An 18,491-nucleotide genomic window follows, 5' to 3' on the forward strand; every position below is an offset into this window, starting at 1 on the left:
GCAGCGCTGCCACAGTGCTCAGGGACCTCCCTCTGGAATTTCACAGAACCCTATACATCATTATAGTACTAGTCCCCCTACAGTATCGTTTTCTGAGTGCTCCTGTCTTTCCTGAGGAAACGGAAAAGCATCTCTGGGCCCTGCAGCCAGTAACGGGAGCACCACTGGGGCAGAGAGAGCCCCGGAGCCAGAGGCATGAGCTAGAACCTCAGCTTCACCGCTTCCAAGGGAGTGGCCTTGGGCAGGCACCTCCACTGGCCTGGCCTCGGTTTCCACATCTGTGAAATGGGGTACAACGCAACCTCGGAGCACTGCCCTGATGACTGGTGTGGGAGGCGCTCAGTAAAGGATTGCCATTAGCATTTCGGTTGTGACTGTCACAATCTCTGGTCTCGGAATGAAGAGACTGACAGTCAGTTGCTGTTACTTCTGGGCAGGGGGAGGTCTTCGGGTCCACACTGTGCTATTGTGTCTTGCCTTCGACTGGGCAGAGAGGCCCCGCTGGGAGCTAAGAGGGGTGAGGCGACTGCCGGAGGCCCCTCACGGGGACTTCAGATCCGGAGGTTTGCCGAGGATGTTTCTGGCATTCTCTTTCCCACATCAGGATTTTCTCCAATCAGGCATCCATCACTCGTCGAACAAGTATCCCGAGGGAGTAGCTACAGTGTCAGGCTCTGGTGGGGGCGTAACGGTCATCCAGAGAGACAGTGTCTTTGCTCTCACAAAACTCACAGTCTGGGGAGATACAGAAGGGAGGCCATGGTGACACCGTGTGGTTGGCACTGCAGCGGGGAATCTGTGGCCAGAGAACTCAGAGCTGGAGCCAGAAGCCGGGAGTCAGTTGAGGACCTTCCTGGGAAGCAGGGAATCTAAGCCGAGGTCTGGGAGGAGAGGAAGGGAGGGCGTCCTAGGCGGAAGGAGCAGGAGCGGGCAGAGTCACGCTGGTCTGTAGACCGCGTCACATGTCACTGAGCAGCCCACGCCACCCTCAGTAGAGAGCAGGCTGAGATGGTCCCGGAATGGCCAGCCAGGACCAGATGCTCAGGACCACGCCCCCCGAAGGCTGGACCCGTAATGTCCTCCCCTCCCCTTATCCCACAAGGTCAACTCCTTGGCCCCTCTGGACCTAGCCCTTCTTGGAACTGCCCAGGCTCTGAACACTGTGATATGAGAAGGACCTTGGTAGCCTGGACCTGCCCAGACAAGGATGACCAGCATGGTAAGGGGAGGCTCCTTAGCCTGGAAAGAAGAAGCCAGAGAAAGAGCCATCATTAAATGTGGGAAGGACCACCACACGGATGGTGCAGGGCTGGGACAACTTAGAGGGGCACGGGCCTGAACTGGGCACAAGGAATATGCAGGCAAGACTGTCCTACAACAGAAAGACCACTCATGTGAGGTGATGAGCCTCTTGTTACGCGGAGTATTTAAGCAGAAGACAGATGACCCACCATTAGGGTGGTTTTCCCACAGAGTGGAAGTCTGTTCTAAACCACTTCTAAACTTCTGTCTAGGGGCACCTGAGTGGCTCAGTCACTTAAGCGTCCAACTACAGCTCAAGTCAGGATCTCATGGTCCGAGGGTTCAAGCCCTGCCTCGGGTTCTGTGCTGACAGCTCGGAGCCTGGAGCCTGCTTCAGATTCTGTGTCTCCCTCTCTCTCTGCCCCTTCCTGGCTCACATTCTCTGTCTCCCTCAAAAATACGCAAACATTAAAACAATAAAAATAAATAAATAAATAAATAAATAAATAAAAGTATGTCTACAACCCAGATTGTATGATTCTATGTGGACAGATTCTCAGAAAATAATACAAAACCCGAGTTTGGGCCCTCTCCCCCCCAGGGCAAGCATGGTCTGTAAGGATCAGGGTGCTATTTCTGACTATGGTGATGATTAACATCTTTAATGGTAATTACCAGATGGTAATGATTAATGCCAGTGGCTGCCATTAATAAAGCAATTTCACTGTGCCAAGGACCTCTGCCACACCATTCCATGGATTCTCACGACTCTGTAAAGTAGCTATAACCACTACTCTCATTTTGCAGATCGGGAAACTGAGGTTCAGGGCCATGAGGCAATCTGCCCGTGGCCACGAAGGAGATGGGTGGCAAAGCCAGAGTTTGTCCAAAGAGACAACAGCCGACCTCTTATGCACTCTGCCAAGAGATGGACCTCACGCCCAAGCTCCCTCTGATGACCTCGTCAGAATCAACCAGGAATGTCTTCGGGGGGCCCCTCCAGATTTCCAGTGTTGTTGCTGGTTGGGGCAGATTTGCTACGTGAGGATCCGCATTTTAATAGGGAAGAACCTTCTGCTTGGTGGCAGAAGGTCTGCCGCAGCCAAGGGCTCACTGTTGGGCTCCTGTGAACGGTGCCATCACCGGATGCTGCAGAGATGAGACTTTCAAAAACCTGATTTGCTTGCAACTTTCCAGGAATGCGTGGAACCCATAAAACATTCTGATTTTCAGCCCTGCACCTCCGAAGAGCAAAGTGGTTGCAAAAATGATTTATGAAGCTATTGGCAGTCGACAAAGGACTTCTGCCTGTCTCAGAAGCCCCTCCCAAGGTCCCAGGAGGCAGACAGCATCAGCTCGGTTCCCCAGCCACTTCCCGGTCTAGCAAACTGACATGGCAAAGCGAAAAAGAGGCTGCCCTGAACCTGAACTTGAACTGAATGCTTGGGCTGCAAGGGGAGCTCTGAGATTATCTAGGCCCTGGCTGCCTAACCTGGTGCCTATGGATGGACTACCGCAAGGGGAAGGGGAGATCCTGTAAAACATGCACAGCATTTCGTGAATAGTGGTATATGTACGAGTGTAACCTCCTAGACAAGTCAGGCTGCTCCAGAACCGCGATCAAACGTCCCCCCCACCCCCACCCCCACCCCTTAACTGATAGTGCAATTAGTGCTTCCTCTTATTGTTCTAAAACTCATCAAATTTCAAAAAAGGGCTGGAGGCGTGGCAAATGGGGCAAGTTTACACACAATCCGGAAATCCACATCCAGGTTTTGCATGCTGTCCTTTCTCTCACGGCCCCCAGGCCCCCCCACATAGCTAACGAGATAATAAAGAGAGCTGTGATCTGCTCCTCGACTCGCTATGCACCTGCAGGCAGCAAGCATCGATGCTCACACTCACAAGGGCATGTTCCTGTAATCCGTGCAACCCCGTTTTATGCTTAAGAAAACCAGCGCTCTGAGACGACAGGCATCCCGCTCAAGGTGTACGTCCCTCCAAGAGGAATGTCGGAGTCCAGAGCCCCGTAACCAGCCCAGACAGCTCCTCCCCACCTGAGTCCTTCTGCTCGGCCCGTACAGGTCCCCCGGCCTTGTTACCAGCCTCAGGACCAACTACCCTCCAGCCCTGAACACATTTGGCCTCGCTCTTCTTGATAATACACGTGGCTCATGGTCAAACCAGTGGGTTGAGCCCTGGGGCAGGCACTGAACTCAGCCTCGGGAGGCTGGCCTGAATCCTTGCTGGCAGTTATGCCTTACGGGAGGGGCTCCGGGGCAAGGGAGGCAGAGAGCCCCAGGAGAATCTGTGCAGCTAGGAAGCAGCAAAAATGCAAATTGGGATGGGCCGGTGACCCGAGAGAAATCCAACAGAAACAAACTTGAAATATGCTACAGATGTTCAGGGTCTTCCAGGGCAACAGGGTAGAGGGAAGCTGGCGTGAAAAGCACCCGGGGCACAACCAGCACATCCATCACAGGTGGCTCGCCTCCAGTAACCAGAGAAAGGAACGAAAGATAGAAAAAAAAGCAGAGAATAAACCAAAGCTCCGCGATGAGACAGCACTTCCTATCAAAAAGTCGGATAATAGCAAGTGTTGGCGAGGATGTGGCGAAATCAGCGCTCTTAAGCTGCCACTGGGAATGTAAAATGGCCTAGCTGTTCTGGAAAATGGTCCGGCATTTCCTTGAATGATTAAACACACGGGTTACCATGTGACCCAGCCATTCTGTTCCTAGGTGTTACCCAAGAGAAATGAAAACACAGGTCTACACAGAGACTTGTACACGCATGTTTATAGTAGCATCACTCGTGATAGCCCAAAGATGGAAATGACCTAACTGTCCATCGACAGGTAGACGGGGAACAAAATGTGGCATGTCCGTGCAATGAGGAGGGGAAGGCCATTAAAAGGAATGACAATGCTACACAGTGAGAACCTGCCACAACACGGATGCACCCTGAAAACATTATGCTAAGCACAAGAAGCCAGTCACAAAGGACCACACAGCCTGATCTTATTCACATCAAGCAGAGACAGGGTAAATGGGTGAGGGCTGGAAGAGGGGAGGAGAAGAGAGGGGGTAACAGTCAAAGAGTTTCTTCTATGAGGTGACGAAAGTGTTCTACACCGGATGGCGGTAATGGCTGCGCACAGTGGTGAATTACTGAAGGCCATTAAGTTACACACTTTAAATGGGTGGATTGCGTGGCATGTGCCAATATCTCAATGACGCAGCTGTAAGCAATCTGCCAAATGCTCATCGGCAGCAATCAGACAATATAAAGAAAACCACCTTACACCATCTGCTTGAAAAGCACTCCCTGGGGGCGCCTGGGTAGCTCAGTCGGTTGAGCATCCTACTGCGGCTCAGGTCAGGATCTCGCAGTTTGTGGGTTCGAGGCCCGTGTCGGGCTCTGTGCTGACAGCTCAGAGCCTGGAGCCTGCTTCTGGTTCTGTGTCTCCCTCTCTCTCTGCCCCATCCCTGCTCGCACTCTGTCTGTCTCTCTCTCTCTCTCAAAAATAAATAATAAACATTAAAACTTTTTTTAAAAAAGAAAAGGACTCCGTTGGAGAAACACGAGTTTCTGTGTGAGTGGGAAGACTAAGGGGAGGTCACGTGGGCATTCAGATGGTCTCCCTGGGGGGCTGGGGATTAGGAGCTGGAGCTTTGGCTTGAAGTCGTGGCCCCACGATTAGCTGTACAGCCTTGGACAGGTAATCTGGCCCTGGAAGCCCCAGTTTCCCAATCTGTAGAAAGGGGGTGAAGTGTGCCTATCTGATGGCATGGCTGTGAGGGTACAGAGTTAGGGCACAGAAATCCTTTAGCGCCCGGTGAACAGCAGCTGTTGCGGTGACTGTCAGAGTTATTGCTGTCCACCCCACCCTCCCTCGCTAGCTTTTGCTAAGGACCCACTGGGGCTTACGGGTGCTGAATCAGGCTCTGACAAGACCTCGCCTAAGGAATTTTCAAAGACCAGAAAACCCCACGTTCCCTATGATTCAGGCCAGGAAGTTGACTAGAAATTAGCGTCTCTCAAACGAGGGTCTTTGGATATGTTCTCAGGATCTAAAAGTTCTAAGAATTTAAAAAATGTTTTCTAATGTTTTATTTATTTTTGAGAGAGGCAGACAGTGTGAGCCGGGGAGGGTCAGAGAGAGAGTGGGACACAGAATGCAAAGACAGGCTCCAGGCTCTGAGCTGGCTGTCAGCACAGAGCCCGATGCGGGGCTCGAACCCACGAACCGTGAGATCAAGACCTGAGCCGAAGTCGGACGCGCCATCCAGGCGCCCCTAAGAATTTTTAATTCAATGTTATCCTTGAAAAAAATCAATATGCAGGAATCACCGTGAGATCTCCATGCCAGGTGCTGTGTGTGTACCTGGGCGGGCACCAGTGGTGCGCTGAATTCCTGGCCCCAGTCCCGCCCTTGTCTATGGGCCTTGGCCGTGGGATTCTGCCCTGGGCTCTCTCTTACAGGTGGCCTGTACTTCTTCACTCCTTGACCTTGGCTTCAGCTGTGTGACTTGTTTGACCAAGGGGATGTTAACACACACCAAGCAAGCAAAGACCAGGAATGTGCTTGGGGGGTGGCGGGAGGGAGCTTGCCTCTGGGACCATATCTGCCTTGGCCAGGAGAAGAGCTTCTTCAGAGAGCCCCTGCTCCTTCAGTCTGGGCCCAGAGCTGACATGCAATGGAGCAGACCTGTCCCACATGAGGAGACAGGTGGCCCTGTGGCTTGTGGCAGAGGGGCCCGGCCGCGCCCAACGAAACCAGCCCTCCCACAGTCCACCAGCAGGCGTGGCAGAGTAAACAAGGAGTCACAGTTCAGCCAGCGGTACACAAGCAAGGATCAATCACTGCCACTCTACGCCACGGGCCAGCAAACCACGGCCCTGCAGGGGAAATCCAGCCCGCCGCCTCTTTTGGATGGCCCACCTGCTAAGAAGGGTTTGTGCATTTCTAAATGGTTGAAAATCACTCAGGAGAAGATTTCATCCTGTGAAAGTTCAAATTTTGGAACGCATAAAAAGGTTTCCGAGCATACGCCACACCTGTGACTGTCCTCTGCTACCAGGACAGAACCGAGCGGCTGGGGCAGACATCATAAGGTCCACAAAGCCTCAACTGTGTACAGTCTGGTGCTTTACACAAAAAGGGTGCAACCCCACGTCTCTGGCAGGGAATATGGAGGCAGCCTGCCACACTGTAAGAGCTGACGATATAACATCAATCTTACCATTGGCCGTGAGCTGGTGAAAAAAGAGCAAACTCCAACTTGATGGGCATATGATACATTCCGGCAAAGAAACGAGTGAGAACCGTCAAGGCACTTGCACTATAGGATTTCCCAGTGTGTCAAATAGAGACATAGGAAGACAATCAAGGTGCAACACAGCACACGAAAGCACAGGCATGCCAAACGCCAAAGAATCTGGGTGATTATAGTCATTACCATGGTCACCCGGGAAATAGCAATTTCATTTCGGTAAAAAGCATTATCCCACACATCGCGCTGATTTCATTCGCTTGAATTACGCAAGTTTGCATCGCTCTGCTCATGTGATATTCGCAAGTCTCTTGGATCCATAGCTCTTCAAAAGCTATTAGAAATGTTGTTTCATCTAGCTCTATGCTTAAACCGCTTCATCGGACTAAAATTAATATCGCATTGGGAGCCTGAACATTAAAAGTCACCAGACCGACAGGTCCAGGAAAAGGTACTTCACTGGCCGTCAGGGACACACAAGTCAAAAGCACAGCGTGATATCCCCTCACACCTGTTGTGACAAGCACCGGCCAGGAAGTGGAGGGAAGGGAGCCTGCCCTCTGCTTTGGGAATGAAAGCAAGTGCAGCCACTATGGGAAAGAGCAGGAAGTTTCCTCAAAAACTTAAAAAGAGAACTACCCCGTGATCCACCAATTCCAGTCCTGGGCATTTATCAGGAGGAAGTGAAGACTGATGTGAAGAGATAGATGCGGCATGATTTACGAGAGCCGAGACGCAGGAGCAGCGCTAGTGTCCACCGACAGATAAAAGGGCTCAGGATGATGTGGAAATACGACGGAATATTATTCATCCATAAAAAGCAATGAGATCTTGCCACTTGGGAAAACACGGACGGCCCTTCAGGGCACGATGCTAAGCCAGATAAGTCAAACAAAGACAAATACCATACAAACACCACCTACATGTGGACCCTAAGCAGGAAAAACACAAAAAACTGAACTTGGAGATACAGAGAACAGGCTGGTGGTTGCCAGGGGCAGAGGGTGGGCAGTGGCTGAAGTGGGTGAAGATGGTCAAAATAAAATAAGTAAGTCCTGGGTAGGTAATGCACCACATAGCCGCTACAGTTACCTACACATTTGAAAAGTCACTTCAATGTAACACAAATGACACACACAATCACAGCCCAAGCGATGGTGACGGATGGTCAAGTGAGCTGCTACTTTGTCCTGGAGATATGGCGCCGGTTCAGAAGAGTTTTCCATGCTCTACTTTTATTCCGAAATAATAGATCTCGAGAATTACAGACAGTTCCAGCCAAAGCGGGTTCACTGGCGTATGACATATTTGAGGGGAATCTTTGGTTTGCCTCGTGGTTCGATAACCAAAAGACCAGCATTTATAAAAGTTATACAAGGCAAGCTCATTTAATGCTTCTGATATATGAGGACTCTAAAGATTGAGGGACATACTTTTATTCCTGGAAAAGCTGATATTGAATTGATGGGGTTCTAAGATCCGTAGCAACTTCGAAAATGAGCAAAGCAACTTCGCTCTGGCATGATCTTCGCTTTTCCTTCTAAGCACACTCTGGACTTGCGCTGCACCCTGTTCCCTTTCCTGGTCCACGCCACCCATGCTCCGGGACCTCTATACGTGTTGTGCCCACTGGTCGTGACTCCATGCTGCCTCAGTCCCTGACTCACTGAAACTCATCCCTCAAATCCTAGTCTGGGCCTAGAAGCAAGGAGACCCCAGGAGCAACGCACGCACTTAGTGCCCATGGATCTTGAATTCTAAACACTATTTCCACTATAACAAATTGGCTCTTAGGAGAAATGGCCAGAACATCTTTTTGCACCAGAAAATAAGGGAAGTACTAAAATAGGGGAAAGGAGCCAGTCCTCACGGGCTTCCGCTGGCCAAATCTAGGGCAATTTAAACATCAGAATGAATGTCAGGAATGGACTAGAACACACCGAAGGGAAAAGAAAGGATTCACGAGTCCGTACCGATAACTAAAAATAACTTTAAAACAAGCGATGGGGTGGCGGAGAAAGTTGAGTATCTTTTTTTTTTTTTCTTTTTGCAGAAGGATGTAGTAAATGAAGAGGGTCGAATGCAAATCATTTGAAACCATGGATAATGATGGATACAGGCAAGAATTATCAACCGTTACTGAAACCACTGGGAAAATGGCAAGACGAATTGACCTCATATGCTTCCCACTCTCTACAGGGAGAAAGACACAACATCCTTCACGCCAAAAACCTACGATCTGAATCTACCATGAGGAAATAATCAGACAAATCTAAACTGTGCAACCTTCTGCTAACAACTGTGCAGAACTTCTCAAAAGTGTCAATATCCTGAAAGAGGAAAAAAAAAAACAATGCAGGGAACTGTTGTAGAATAAAGGAGACTATCGCTTCTCGGCCTTTTGGCTAAGATCAAGTGTAGAAGAAAGGAGACTAATGAGACGCCACAATTCAATGCATGAGTGGGACCTACTTGGGGGACAATCTGTAAAGGCCATTTCGCCAGGGCGATTGGGAATATCTGAGTAAGGACTGCAGTTGAGACAGTATTGTACTGTATCCATGGTTAAATTTCCCGAGTATAATAATTATATGGCAGCTATGTAGGGCAAGGGTCAGCAAACTATTGCCTGTAGTTCAAATGCAGCCCCCTCTTTTTTTTTTTTTTAAGTAGGCTCCATGCTGGGCTTGAACTCACAACCCCAAGATCAAGACCTGAGCTGAGATCAAGATCTGTGTTGAGATCGAGTCGGGTGTTTAACTGACTTAGCCACTTGGGCACCCCCCCGTCCCATTTTTATGCAGTTGTGAACTCAGCATGGTTTTTGCATTTTTTTAACGATGGAAAAAAGTTTTTTCATGTCATTTCATCTATATGAAATTTATGGGATTCTAATTTCACTTGAAATTATAATGACATGCGCATTCAGCGTTCATCGAAAAGTTTTATTGGAACCTAGACACATTCATTCGTGTATGTCTTTGGCAGCTTTCGCCCTGCAGGGGCAGAGCTGAATTGTGGAGACGGAGAATGCATGGCCCATGAGCCTGAGGTCGACAGCCACATCTCAAACAGCTCAGAGACACAAAACAAAACAAAACAGAATGTGTGCGTGCCTGTAGGTAGCTAGAGACCGAGATTCAAGCAACTGTTACAAAAGTTTAGCAATGGGTGAATTAGGTGCTGGGCGTGTGGGTGTTTATTACACGATTATAGCTTTTCTGCAGAGCATGAACATTTCGAAATAAAGAGTTAACAGAAATGAACAAACGAGCACCAAAAGCATCTGCTCATACCCAGGTCGCACGTGCCCACACCCGTGCAAGGCAACTGGTCTGAAACGTCCCTTCTTGCCTTCCTGGACAAGCCCGTTATCCGTCCTTCTCTGAGCTCCCCCAAACGTGGGGACACCTGTCTGCTCCCGCGGACACCTCGTGTCCGTGCAACCGTCTGCTTGTGTCTCCGCCTGTCCCAGTCACTCAGGGTTTTCAGATTCTGTGCTGGAGGCTGTGTCACGAGCTTTCGTGCATCCAATTTCAAGTGTCGAGATAAAGCTCCACTTTACGATGGAGCTTGAAACGGGAAACACCTGAAATACCGTTTCCCCTCTGCTTACCCCCAGTACAGCAGGGGTCTGGTCAGTGGAGAGGCTGAATGACGGCAGAGGAGCAAGGCCACCAGAACTGTCCTCTTTGTGAGGTCCTGTGGGAAATCTTCCATCCAGTATCAGAGCCAAGAAGGGGGACCGCCCCAGGAGCTATCCAGGGACTTTTCACGACATGGACGGAATGCCTGGTAGCTGACCACGCTTGCCCTTGCCCAGCGGCTGCCAGATTTGGACCCCACGCATACACTAAAAGTGCATATATAGGTCACCGAGGTATGCATTTTTAGCCTCCCTCCAGGCTCCGCTGAAGGTCCCCACTCTTGTTTTCCTTTCTTCCGTCTCTCCCAGTTTTAACATGCTGTCGTGGTGTATTTCATGTGTCCTGCTAGGCTACCTTAAATCCCTTCTGGAACAAGACTGGGTCTAAGTGAAAGACGTAAATAAAACCCCTGGGCTGGCCCTCTCTCTCCTGCCATTCACCAAACCACACGGCCGCACGGCGCTCCCAAACGCCGCGTGCCTGCAGCATCGTGGCCGGCCTTCGGGGTCTGACGGGCCGCCTGGCAACCTTGGCAATGACTTAGGGAGTTTGTCACTGCCAATGAGAGGAGAAAGCAGAGGAAGGGGGTGGCTCTTTCCCGAACAGCCAGAAGTGATGGCAAAATTCCTGCAGCAGAGGCCAGGCCGAGGAGAGGTGCAAAGTGGAAATGGCCACTGGGTCCATCTGTTGCGTCTGGGAGATGGCGAGGGGACCAGTGCTGGGCAGGGAGGATGAGAAAAAGAAAGTCACCCAAGGCCAGCAGGTAGGAGTGGGCAAAATAAGGAAGGAAGGCGGCGAAGGCCCGGGAGGGGAGGCTCCAGAGTCCAGACCACTGGGTTGGAAGCCCAGCTCCGCGGCTCACCAGCTGTTTAGTTTTGTGCACAAGGACTTCTCCACTCCCGGCCTCGGTTTTCTCAGTTGGTACAATGGGTAGAAGAAAACCTACTTCACGGGGGCAGCATTAGGATCAAAGGAGAGCTGCTGTGAAGTGCTGAGCATGGGCCCAGAAACCTCCCAAGCGCTCGAGAAGCAGGAGCAGCCACGCGGATCCTGAGCCGCATCATTATTTCTGCTGGAATGTGCCACACACACTGAGGAGCTGTGGACGGAAATGGGTCGTGCTGGACAAAGGCCAGAGCTTTTGAGCGCAGGCAGGAGGTCAAGAAAGGACATCAAATGTGGCTCTGAGATAGGGCTTGACAAACGAGTGAGGTTTATTCAGGACGTGGGGGCTTCCAGATCCTGGTCCAAAATCAGTGCTGTGGCTCACCCCACCTTCCCCATTCATCCAGCCCATCCACTGAGCCGGCAGAGTTGATCCTCATTCTGGCTTTTCCCTTACTAAGGACACACACACACACACACACACACACACACACACACAGGTCCTGCTTTCTTGAGCTATTTTGCGTATCTGTTCTCTCCAAGCCTTCAACACCTCTCACCCCTCGGGGTCACAGAGCCTCCGTGTGGTCCCTCGGCCTCCAGCCACTCCCTCCCCGCACGGTTCCGGGCTCCCAGGGAACAACACTGCTGGCCCCTGGGCCCTGAACTGCAGGCCACGCCCACCCGCGACCGCCAGTGTCCCCGTCCATGACCAGGCTGCAAACTCCCGGGCCTCCTCGCTTCCCTCTTCTCCACACCCTAGACCCACGGCAGGTCACAGACCCAGGGAAGCCGCCTGCCTTAGAGACCCCAAGCTTGCCCAGCTAGGCTGTCCCGAGGTGCAGCTTCTCCCGGTGGGAGGTGGGGGCATGGCCCTGGATTGTGTCCTCTGCTGAACTTCTACACATCCTTCAAGACCCCTCTCCCATCTGCCAGTCAAAACCAGCTCCCCTTTCTCCCTGGCCCGACAGCTTTCTGTCCTAGCACAATGACCAGCCACAGTTGGCCTCCTCCCCTCCCATCCACCTTAGCTCCTGCTCCTTGTAGTCGGACCGCAGGCTCCATGAGAACAGGGAACAAACCTCATGTGTGCCGGTTGTCCCCAGAGCTCCTGAGTGCTACCTTCTCAGCCTTGTGTCCCCGTGCTGCCCGAGCCTGGTGGCCCGGCCCTCAGGCCCCACACTTCCCTTCAGCCCTGCCCCCGCCGCCTGTCCCTTCCTAGGGCCTCAGCTGCATCTTTTTACAGGCTCAGTGTCCCCTCTACCCAGGCCTCTGTCCTCGGGTGACCCGCGTGTGCCGGTGCGCCCCAGGCCGGCCCACCTGGGCACCTCACAGGCACCCCCAGCTCGACTCACCCCGCCTGAACTCGCCTTCGCCGCTCTCCAGTCCCAGGCCAGCCCCCTCCACCTCTCCGCACGCACGTGTCAGGAGATGTCCCCCGAGGTCCCGCATTCACTTCCTATCGGTGCTTCACAAACTGCCACCACGCCGCGGCTTTCCAATACCACGCGTCTGTCACCTCACGGCCCAGAGGTCACAAGTCCTAAAATCGGGGTGTCGGCAGAGGGCTGGCTGGGTTCCTTCTGGGGGCTTCGGGGAGGAATCGACTTCCTTGCCTTTTCTAGCTTCTAGACCCTGTCCGCGTTCCTTAGCTCCTGGCTCCGTCTTCTACCTTCAAGGCCAGCAGGATAACATCTTCTAGTCTTGTCTTTCTGACTCTGACTCTCCTGCCTCCCTCTCATAAAAATGCTTGTAATTCCGCGGGGCCCACCCCGATAATCCAAGATAATCTCCCCAACTCAAGAGCCTTGATTTAATTACCCCTGGAAAGTCCCCTTTGCCATCTAAGATGACGTACGTACAGGACCCAGGGATCAGGACGCAGCCAACTTCAGGGGGCCGTTATTTGGCCTGCGACACTCGCCTCCCTCCATCTGCTCCAAGCCTCCAGGCAACCCCTCCAGGGACAGAAAAACTGTTGACCCATCTCCCTTCCAATCGCAACGCTTCCGTCTCCGTCGGAACATTCTCGGTGGCAGGAGAGCTTGTCCATCACACCTCATCTCTGTTCAACCATCTCTTCCGAGGGATCCTCCCATTGGGGTTTCCAAAGACGTTAACATCTCTAACAAAGTCCCCCGCCCCGTGTCTGCCAGCAGCTCACCCTCCCTATCTCCTTTCTTCCACTTATATTATCTCTAATCAAACTTCTAAGAAGCCCATACTGGTCACCAGGCTTCTAACAAGGCTCCCTTCTGCGGCTCTCCTGCCCGGCTTCTCTACCACAGCCCTCTGGACGATGGAGACCAGATCATTCTTCGTCGTAGGAGGCTGTCTTGTGCACAATGAAAGGTTTAGCAGCACCCTGGCCCCCACCTTCTAGACGCCAGTAGCGTATCCCCATCCCAAGGTGTGATGGCCCAAAATGTGCCCACACATTACCAAATGTCCCCCTGGGGTGGGGGGAGGGAAGGGCAGTGAGGAGGGGAGCAAACTGCCCCAGGTGGGGAACCTCCGTCTGACAGTAACAGTTCTGGCTAGAGTGGCCGGTGACTTCGGTCGGCACTAAACCCAATGGACAGTTTCGAGCCCTTCCCTTGCCTGGCTCCTCAGAATTTGGCACTGTTGACAGTTCTGGCCTCCCCACCTGTCGGGGCGCCCTTCCTCAGTCTCCCTTATAGGATCGCCCTCCCCTTCGGACCGCCAAAGCACTGGATATCCTGAAAGCTCATTCGTCGGCTCTCCCCGGGGGCGGCCCTCGACACTCCCAGCCCCCCCACCCCCCACCTGTGCACAGGTGACTTGGGAAGTGACATCTCCAAATCTCCTTTCCAAGCTCCAAGCCCCTAGCAACAACCGCCTGGTTGACACGGCCACGGGGGTACCTTGACTCAACGTGCCTAATGCTAGAATTGGGACTTGGCCTCTGCCCAGACCCCGCCTGTATTCTGTTTCTCAGAGACAGGCATCTTCCTGACCTGCTGAGAGCGGAGCACTGAAGGACTCGTCCTTGCCAATTCCCGCTCCCTCACTGAGGCCCATCGATCAATATCCAAGTCAATCTCGCTTCACCTCTGAAACAGTTCACAAACCAGTTCACCCTTCCTCTATGTCACTGCCCCACCCCAGTCAAGGCCTCCACCGTTGCTGACTTAGACAATGATGCCTTCTTGACCGATGCTCCCCACTCCCAGTCTGTTCTCCAGCCTGCGGCCAAAGTCACCCTTTCAAAACATAAAGGAGACTTCTCATTGTTCTTAAAGTAAAGAACAGAAGTCCCAGTTTGGCCCACTGGGCCCTATATGCCCAAGCCTGTCTCCCACTCCAGGCCCCGGTGTTCGCTCGACTCCAGGCACGATGATCTTCTACCTGCACAAACATGCCATACTCTCTCCTACCACAGGGCCTTTGCACATGCTGTTCTGACCATCGGGTGGGCGTTCTCATTCTTCACTCCCAGCTCAACTATTGGGAAGCCTTCCTTGACCTCCGGCCACATCAATTCCTCTGGCTGTTCCCTTTTCTCCTAGCCTCATTGCTTCTGCATCACCTGAATCATAATTTTACATTTATTTACCTTCTTTGATTCACTGCAGCTTCCCCACAGTAAGCTCTGTGAGAGCAGGACTGATGTCTGATCTGGCCCACCACTGGAGCCCTGAGGCCGGCTCGGACCTAGCATAAGCGAGACCCACAAGAAAGGTTTATTTAATGACTAATGAATGATCTTCCTACCCTCCTAACCTGCTCTTCCCCACCGGCCTCACCTTCCTCCATCTCTGCTCAAGCTTGATTTCCATGACGTGTCCCTGACAATCCTTTCACTTCAGATCTTTACAAACCCTCTTCCTTACCACCACGTCCCGTGCATCAATAAATCTTAGAGATCCTCCCTCCTAAGTCTCTATAAAACGTGCCTGCCTCTAGCACCTCAGTTGAAACCAGCCTCTTTTCTGACCTGAACCCACCCCTCTTCCCCAGCGTCCCGATTCTGCATTTTGCAACCTAACCTAACCATTCGCTAAGGCCTCTGCCTGACAACCTTCACAGGCTTCCCCTGGCCCCCGGGGGAAGCATGCACTCACTCTGGCTTATGAAATGTAGTTTGATCTGCCCCCTGCCGCCCTCTCCTGCTGATTTCTTGCCACTCTGTCAGGCTCTGCTGTCGCCACACGGACCTTCCGGATGTTCCTCTGCTCAGCTGTCCTGTGTGCATGCGGCACTCTCCCGCCCCCCTTCCACTAAGGGCTACTCATGCTTCAAGTCTCACACTAAAGGAAATCCTGCCCCCACTCCTCGAGTAGGCCGACGACAAGAATAATAGCTGATATTCGCTTCATGCTTACGAAAGGCAGGGGTGGCTAAACACTTTACAGCACTGACCTATTTCATCGCCACCGTCAACTACGATTATTCAGTTACAGAACAGGCACAGAGAAGTTAAAGGATTCATCCAAGGTCACATCACAGAGTAAATAGCAAAGCTGGCTGCCATAATGAACTTGGGCTCCGGGCCCCAGATCCATGAGCACCATGAACGCCACCGTCTCTCTCTGCAACTAGAATGCGCCGATGATCACATGTGCACGTACCTGTTCAACGCCCGTCCCCCCACCGCCGACTGTTCACTGCCCGAGGGCAGGGACCGCGTTTCCCGTGGCACCCAGTCTGGCACCTGGCATCACTGCTTTTTGAGCAGAATGTCACGCTTGGCATTCCCACAGCCCCCAGACCCAAGTCACCCTCCCTGGAGGAGGGCTTGAGGTGAACCCTTCATTAGTTCCGCCGAACAGCCCACCAGACCCGCACAAGAAGAATGGTGAGAAAATCACCCTGAAGTCTGGCTGGCTGGCTGGTCCCACGGGCTCCCTAGAGCCCCACTGCTAATTCCGCTGCCTACGGCCAGATGGGCTCTTTAGCATGGCCCTCGGCCACCAAGGATCACAAGCACTCGGCCAGGGCCACGGGCAGCCAGGTCCATCGCCCACGCTCCCTGGAGTGGTGGCAGGAAAGCTCCTGGGCCTGGCTGGGCCAGCGTGGGACTCCCCCTGCTGGTTTCCCTCCAGGTTTGCGAGCACCCTCTCCCCCGTCACAGCTTCGGGGACACTCACCAGCCAGGAGAAGAAGCCAGCCGATTTGTCCTGGGTGGAGATCTGCCCCTCGTAGGGGCCGAAGATGTGACCCTTGGGGATGACCTCATTTATGCACCGCACGTCATTCTCCCCACTCGCTTCCTTGACCACCTCCATGCCCTGTGGGATGGTGAGGGCAGCCCTGTCTGGGATGCCCACGGGCACTGGCGTGTCGGACACAAACACTGGGGGACCGTGGTTCGGACACTCATCCACAAAGTACTCCTGGCAGGACTCGCAGACTGAAGGGACGGAAAGAGCGAAGAGAGCCTCAGTTGCTGCAGGGAGGCAGGACCTCCGTGGCCGAGCCTGAGGGGCTGATGGGAAGCCCACCCGCAGGACAGCACAGGGCCATGGAAAGTCCACTGCACTGGACTTGGGATTCCCGGCCCTGGCTCCGCCCCAGCCCGCCACGGGGGGCCCCTGAGTCTTAAGTGGTAATAACCCATTACCCTCCCCGGGGGGCTCAAAGGACACGCCTGCCAACGCGAAGGAAGCCAGTAGCTCCCTTTGTATCAAGTTTCAAGCACAGCTTTGGAGTCAGATGGGTCTGGGTTTGCACTGCAACTATCCCTCTGTGGGCTGCGGGACCCGAGGCAGGGTGCTTAACCCTCACCGCGCCCCGGTGTCCCCACCTGGAAAACGGGACCTGTAACAGCCACCTCAGTGGTTAACGGTGAGCTAAACTGAAACGGGGATCCGTGTCTGCTATGTAATAGGCAACTGCCTATCGTTAGTATTAGGGCTGCAAATTCCCGGAGCAGAGATGGGGTGACGAGTGGGAGTGGGGCGAAGGGAGGGGTAACCCGGGAACAGCCTCGAGCTCCACTTACACCAGAAGTCCACTTGCTGGAAGCTTTTGGGCATGATGAGCTCCCGCTTCCCCTTCAGTTTCTTGGCCTCCACTTCCATGGACGAGGGATCTGGTCTCCTGGAGCTGGCCAGGCCAGGGGCCGGTGAAGAAAGCAAAGAAGCCATCAGAGGGCGGGAGGCTGCTGGGCAGAGAAGCCGTGGCCTTGGCCGTGGGGCCGTGGGGATGCGGGCGGAGGAGCCCCGGCCATTTGGTGCAGCAAGAGCAAAAAGGCAGGGTCTGAGACCCGGACCCGGGCCTTCTAGGGTCACTGCCGGGTGCTTTACTAGAGCCTGTGCTCTCCCCTCTCTCCCAGGAGCTGCCCAGAGCAGCTTCCTTAACCAGGAAGGTGGGCCGGGAGTGGGAACTCTTCCCCACGGCCTCCGACCAACCCAGCCCAGCGATTCCCCACTTCTCCCTCTCCTGTCCCCACACCGGGGCCTCACCAGGGCTGGCCATACTCCTGGTCGCGGAGGGGTGAGCAGACCTCGGTCTTCACCACGGTCACCATATCCCCCACGGCCGCCTTGGTCTGCGCCAGGCACTCCTTCATGTTCTCAGTCATTCTGTCCTGGGGACGCGAAGGCGGGACCAGCACAGGAAGAGGATCAAAGAGACAGGGGAAGAAGGGTGAGTGTCAGGAGGGCAAGCGGGGGTCCCGTGGAGTCTGGTTACCCTCCCTGCCATCCCCAGGTCCCCAGAGGAAGCGCTTGAGAACACAGACAACAAAAACAGCTGTCGCTGGGCCAAGAGGAAATGCCATTTCTATCCCGGGCTGGTCCTGGAAGACTAAAGCCACCAGCCCCATGGGGTCAGAGGCCGAGGGGCAGCTCAGGCCAGGGGGCAGGACTGGATGGCACAGCCAGGACCCCAAGACCAACGGGCATAGGGTATGGAGAATCCACAGGAGCCTCCGCACAGAAGTCTGCAATGGGGAGCAGAGGCGGGATCGACTCAAGTCCAGCGGGGGCCGAGGGGGGCTGGTGGACCAAACGCCGCCAGGCAGGCCCCTGGTGCCTGGCCGTGCAGCCCCTCACCCAGAGGCTGCCAGGGAATGCGGCCAGGCCCGCTCTGCCAGCTCTGAGCAGGTACAGGCGGGGCCTGGGGGTCCTGGTGTGGGCCGGCGAGCCAGCCCCGACTCCAAGCCCCACCCGCTCCCTCTAGGGGAGTCTCCCCAGCCCGTCGCTTACCGCCCTCCTCCACCACCGCGCCGGGCTTCAGCCCCTCCCTCGGCACCCCTGGGTCCTCATGCCAAGCCCAGGAACACTCTTCGGGCCAGGGCGGCGCGCAGCTCAGGCTGGGACCGCGCGCTCGCGGCCCGGGACTGGGCGAGCAGCGTGTGTGACTCACTACCCGGGGCCCCGCTGGCCACACCCCTGCTCCTCCGCTAATCAGCCCCCTGCTCCCCACCGGGGCCCCAAAGCCGGCGGCTGCTGGGAGGGGTGCGGGGAAACAGGAA

The 18,491-nt window shown here is 54.0% G+C and overlaps 1 protein-coding gene across 2 annotated transcripts in view; it reads right to left on the reverse strand.

Moving 5' to 3' along the window:
* PRDM11 (PR/SET domain 11) overlaps nt 1-18,391 on the reverse strand; it is a 48,179-nt gene extending 29,788 nt beyond the window's left edge. For both annotated transcript variants that reach the window (XM_077767447.1, XM_077767446.1), the window contains exons 1-4: nt 18,223-18,391; nt 17,479-17,603; nt 17,016-17,119; nt 16,162-16,424 (exon numbers count right to left, since the gene is read on the reverse strand). In XM_077767447.1, the coding sequence (XP_077623573.1) occupies nt 16,162-16,424; nt 17,016-17,119; nt 17,479-17,597 (486 nt within the window). In that variant the 5' untranslated portion in view covers nt 17,598-17,603; nt 18,223-18,391. The remainder of the gene's footprint in view (nt 1-16,161; nt 16,425-17,015; nt 17,120-17,478; nt 17,604-18,222) is intronic.
* Between the last annotated feature and the right edge of the window lie 100 nt (nt 18,392-18,491).

The sequence above is a fragment of the Crocuta crocuta genome, unplaced genomic scaffold, assembly GCF_008692635.1.
Source record: "Crocuta crocuta isolate KB4526 unplaced genomic scaffold, BGI_CrCroc_1.0 scaffold330, whole genome shotgun sequence".
Classification (NCBI taxonomy): Eukaryota; Metazoa; Chordata; class Mammalia; order Carnivora; family Hyaenidae; genus Crocuta; species Crocuta crocuta.